General features: G+C 41.3%; 1 protein-coding gene across 1 annotated transcript in view; it reads right to left on the bottom strand.

The window, feature by feature from the left end:
- Nucleotides 1-3,130, bottom strand: part of KATNAL2 (katanin p60 subunit A-like 2) — a 65,292-nt gene extending 62,162 nt beyond the window's left edge. Inside the window, exon 1 of the mRNA XM_006835110.1 lies at nucleotides 3,066-3,130. Within this exon, the coding sequence (XP_006835173.1) occupies nucleotides 3,066-3,130 (65 nt within the window). The remainder of the gene's footprint in view (nucleotides 1-3,065) is intronic.
- Nucleotides 3,131-4,666: the final 1,536 nt, after the last annotated feature.

The raw sequence follows: 4,666 nt of genomic DNA, 5'->3' as shown, positions 1-4,666 counted from the left end.
GAGGGTCAGAGAAAAAGAGGAAGACCCCCAACGAGATGGATTGGCCAGGTGGCATCATTGAAGGACTCAAGTGTGGCAGCGGTGGTGAGGTTGGCTCAGGATCGGACATTGTTTCGTTCTGCTGTGCATGGGGTCGCTATGAGTTGGTTCCGACTTGATGGCACCTGACAACAACTGTGAGTATGTGGTCTGAGTTCTGTGTGGCCACTGCAAAGAGTTATAAAAGCTGGTGGAGTAGAGAGAATTGTGGGGGGAGGTTCAGTGCTCACTATATTTGCAAGTGTGGAGCAGCCCATCTCCCACATGCAGGCTGCCTGACTAGTGGGTTTCAGGAACACCCTCATATTCAGGATGGGGAAACAGAGGAGCCCAAAGTCAGCTCTGCTCTGCTTAGGCTCTTACTTCCACCCCACTGCTGTGTGTGCACCCCAGGATTTAGCAGATGGAGATCAACAGAGTCACCTAAATGTCATCGATGTGAGGGGAGCTCATTCGTCTGGTCTGAGGTGGATGGTGATGTTGAAAGAATGAGACAGTTCTCCATAAAGTTTAAATCCCTCACACCAAAGAGAGGCAAGACGGATGAAACCATGTGTTTCAAAGTAAGCGGACTAAGGAACATTTTTGTGTTAAAGTGCTATAGTTCAGCTCGTTTACCATGGAGAAAAAGAGAAAAATCCTCATTTCTAAAATTCTGATAATAAGGCATTAGGAGAGATGCTTCATTTTGTAATGAAAGCATTTTCATGATATGTTAAGGAGAGAAAATATAGCAAATTATTCAACAACAAAGTTTGTTCAAATTGTACTGCACAATAATTGGTTACTAAAACTCATGTATCTGAAATTCTGGCAAAAAACCCTCAAATCCTTCAATGGCTTAAGTACAATTGCAGGAATTTCATTTACTGACTTTAAAAGGTGTAGTGCTGTGGGCTAATGCACTGGACTGTAAAGTCAGTTTTCACCACAAGGTTGGTGGTTCAAGCTCACCAGTCACTCCTTGGAAACCCTATATCAAGTTGCTATGGGTTGGAACTGACTCGACAGCACTTAACAACAACATAAAAGCAAAACAAAACACTCTCAAGAAATCTGGCTAACATACATTTTTATTTTCCTGAGGTGACCCCGAAGCCAAAAAAAAGATCAACATTAAGCCAAAAAAATAAGTGCCGGTGTGGTGCTATAGAATAAGCACTAGACCACAAGGTTGGTTTGAACCACAAGATCGGTGGTTCGAATTCACCAGCCCTCCTTGGAAACCCTTACACGGCGTCGTTATGAGTCAGAACTGACTCAGTGGTAATAATATCAACAAGAAGGGCTCTGGAAGGCTTTGGGCAGGAGAATCCTGGAAAGGGCTTCCACACAGAGCCAGGTGACCTCTCGTATGTGCTTCAGCTTCTCTAAGGCGCAGTTTCTCCAAGTGTAAAATGGGACCTCAAAACCAAACCAATTCATAGCAACCCTACAGGGCAGAATAGAACCACCCCATAGGGTTTCTGAGGTTACAAATCTTTACTGGCTAGTGAGTTTGAACCACCGACCTTTTAGCTTACACTACATGTGAAAGCGCTGCACTACCAGGGTGCCCTGTGAGAACCACCAAATCAAAAACCCACTGCCATCTGAGTCCGTTGCGACTCATAATGACTACAGGACCTTTATGGAGTCAGACTGCCACATTTTTCTCCCGTGGAATAGCTAGTGGGTTTGAATTTTTGACTGTTTGATTAGCAGCCGAGCCCTTTAACCAGGGTCTCTTGGGGAACTCAATATCTACCTCAAAATTGAAACAAAATGCCTCAAGGTCTCTAGAGAAAGCAATGGTTGTATCTAAAACAGCCACTGCTGGCCCAGTTAACAAAAACAAAGATAGGCTTTCAGTTCCCTCAGCTTTGTCCCATCTTCCTTGCTTATTTCCTTCCGTTCTCCCTGGGCCTAGCGTTACTGGACTCTCAAATGTGACTTTTCCTTACAGTAGCGCTCTTATTACAATAACAGTTACTATGTTCATTGGAGGAACAGATGCTTATTCAACCTTCTGGGGAAATGCCAGCAGCTGGTTGGAGGTTCTTAGTCTGACTCAGGATTTCTTCACCTCAGCACTACTGACATTTTGGGCCAATTCTTTATTGTGCTGAGATGTCCCCGGGCACTGTAGGATGTTTAGCAGCACCCCTGGGCTCTACCCACTAGATATCAGTTGTGACAGCCAAAAATGTTTCCAGACACTGCCAAATGTCCTCTGAGGAGCAAAATCCTCTACCCACCACACCTCTTGGTTGAGAAACACTGCTCTGACTCAAAGATTTTTAAGTCCTGAGTCTGAAACCTGGATATTGTCTTACTAGATGAAACAAGAAAAGACAAAAATAAATCTAAAATAGATAATGTACTTCAGACACATGAGGGACCAACTGTCTTCCTCTGACATAGCACCTAGCGTGAAAGCAGCCTTTATTGTAAGAATTTGGGTGGATTTTTTAAAAAGAAGTAAGGGCTAGTGGCAGATGCTTCCAAAATTCATCTCTCTGACAGCTATAGAATGGCTATTGGAGGGAAAACATAGTTAGACGAAGAATTTCTAGGTAAACACAATACCTTAATTTTGAGGAACATTGAAGAATAAGAATGCTACCTACAGCTATGTGCCAGCAGAGTTCCCACATGGCTAATGCATTTGGTTGTTAACCAAAAGGCTGGCAGTTTGATCTACTCAGAGGAAACGCAGAAGAAAGGCCTGGCAACCTACATCCTCAAAATCAGCCTTTTGAAAGCTGTCTGGAGCACAGTTCTACTTTGACACGCATGGAGTTACCATGAGTTGGAATCATCTTGATGGCAACTGGTATATAGCCAGCAGTGGAATCCCAGGAAACTTCCTGGGGTTTCCTCAAGGGAAAAATAGCTCATGTCCCAAGTAGGTCTGTCAATAAAGTTTCCAGATGCTGCAAAAAAAGAGAGACCTGTGTACATGAGGCAATAAAGGACATGTCTGGGAAAGTGGAGGGCAGAGAAAGAAAAGCTTCATGCCTGTAAATATTTGTAGCGTAACATACCCTTCTTGTGTTAAGTAATGCAAAATCAAAATAAGAAGATTTTTCCGGCGTGCCTCTGTCCTCATCTCGCACTGTGAACAAAGAAAAATCCAGATGACAATAAGATATAACACTTCTTGTATAGCAACAAACCCTTGAAGGTAAATGTAACCTGTCAAAACCAAGGAGCGTGAGTGACTTAAAGGTGGCTAGCAGTCTAAAGCCTCAAAGGTGGATAAAGTTGTTTTCCCATTGGTTTTTTTTCTCCTGCTTCTTCTTATATCTGCCTCCTCCGTTGTAAACTTAAGGTGTGAGGATTTAAATAAGAAGTCACCGTCTTAGTTGAACTTTCTATTGCCAAGGAAATTGGTCTTTTGTTGCTTATAATCATGAAGAAACAAATATACTCACTTTCCACTACTGGGACCAGGTTAAGGAAAGCAAGTATAAACTTGTGAGCCAGAAATCAGTTCTGATATCAGACAATTACTGCGAACCCCACCCAGTCCCCACACGGATGTGGAGATGAGTGCCTATAAACCATCCAGGGGTGACTGTACAGCCAAGCATTTACAGAAACAATTGTTTCCTTCCCCATCCTCACCCCACCTCCCACTGAGAGGCATCAATCAGCCTTCATTATTTTAGTTGTTTCTCCTGATACCTATGTCCATGTTTTTAAATTTGTTGTTGTTAAGTGCTGTCGAGTCATTTCCGACCCATAGCAACCCTTTAAAGGGTTTCCAAGGAGTGACTGGTGAACTTGAACCACCAACTTTGCGGTTCAAACCAACTTTGCAGTCCAGCGCTTTAATCCACAGCGCCACATGTAGTACACCAATATTTCATTATGTATAAATGGTTTACATTAGCTATCCATGACAATTAAGCTCTCTTTTGCACTTTTCGTCCTTCCCTCTCCTTACAGTTACAGTAATTATATTAATAATTAGGTTATTAAGGTCATGTAAATATTGTTCACTGCTGAGCCAAAATGCTTGTAAGGGAGCATAGCAAGTACCCGCTTCATCAGCCAAAATTTCTTCTGCTCTCTGCCATTTAAAAGTTGTTACTTTAAATTTGGTTTAAAATAAATAAATTTTACAGTTTCCTGAAATAAAGAAAAGAGAGAGCTTAAAGGAAAATAAAATCCTTGAAGTGATAATTTACATGAAGTAAAAAGTTACAACTGACTTTTAAGTAGCTATGTTAAATCCAATATAGTTCTCTGAACATCTTCCCATTTCTAGTCCCTGTGGCAGGTCAGATACTCATATTCCATTGGGTAAAACATTTCTGAAATGTCTCACTTAAAATTGTCTTTGAGATAGGTTCATGAGTCAAAGTTTTCCTCCAGCCTGCATTTACAAAAATAATAGGCGGTCATTGTAGTAAAACTGGGAGAATGTACAAAGGCACAAGAAAAAAAAAAAGAAACATTTTGACAACAATTTTTCAGTCATCTTGACAACTAGAGTTTCCATAATATGTTTTTGTTTCTTTAAAATATTTTTTCTGAGTCATTAAAAAGTTTTTCTAAAATGACACTTCCATCGTCTAACTTGACCCATTCTCTAATGTTGGATATTCCTATTATTTGTAGTTGTAACTCATCCTGTTTA

Source organism: Chrysochloris asiatica, unplaced genomic scaffold (genome assembly GCF_000296735.1).
Source record: "Chrysochloris asiatica unplaced genomic scaffold, ChrAsi1.0 scaffold00015, whole genome shotgun sequence".
Taxonomy (NCBI): domain Eukaryota; kingdom Metazoa; phylum Chordata; class Mammalia; order Afrosoricida; family Chrysochloridae; genus Chrysochloris; species Chrysochloris asiatica.
This window is presented reverse-complemented; position numbering and strand designations above follow the sequence as displayed.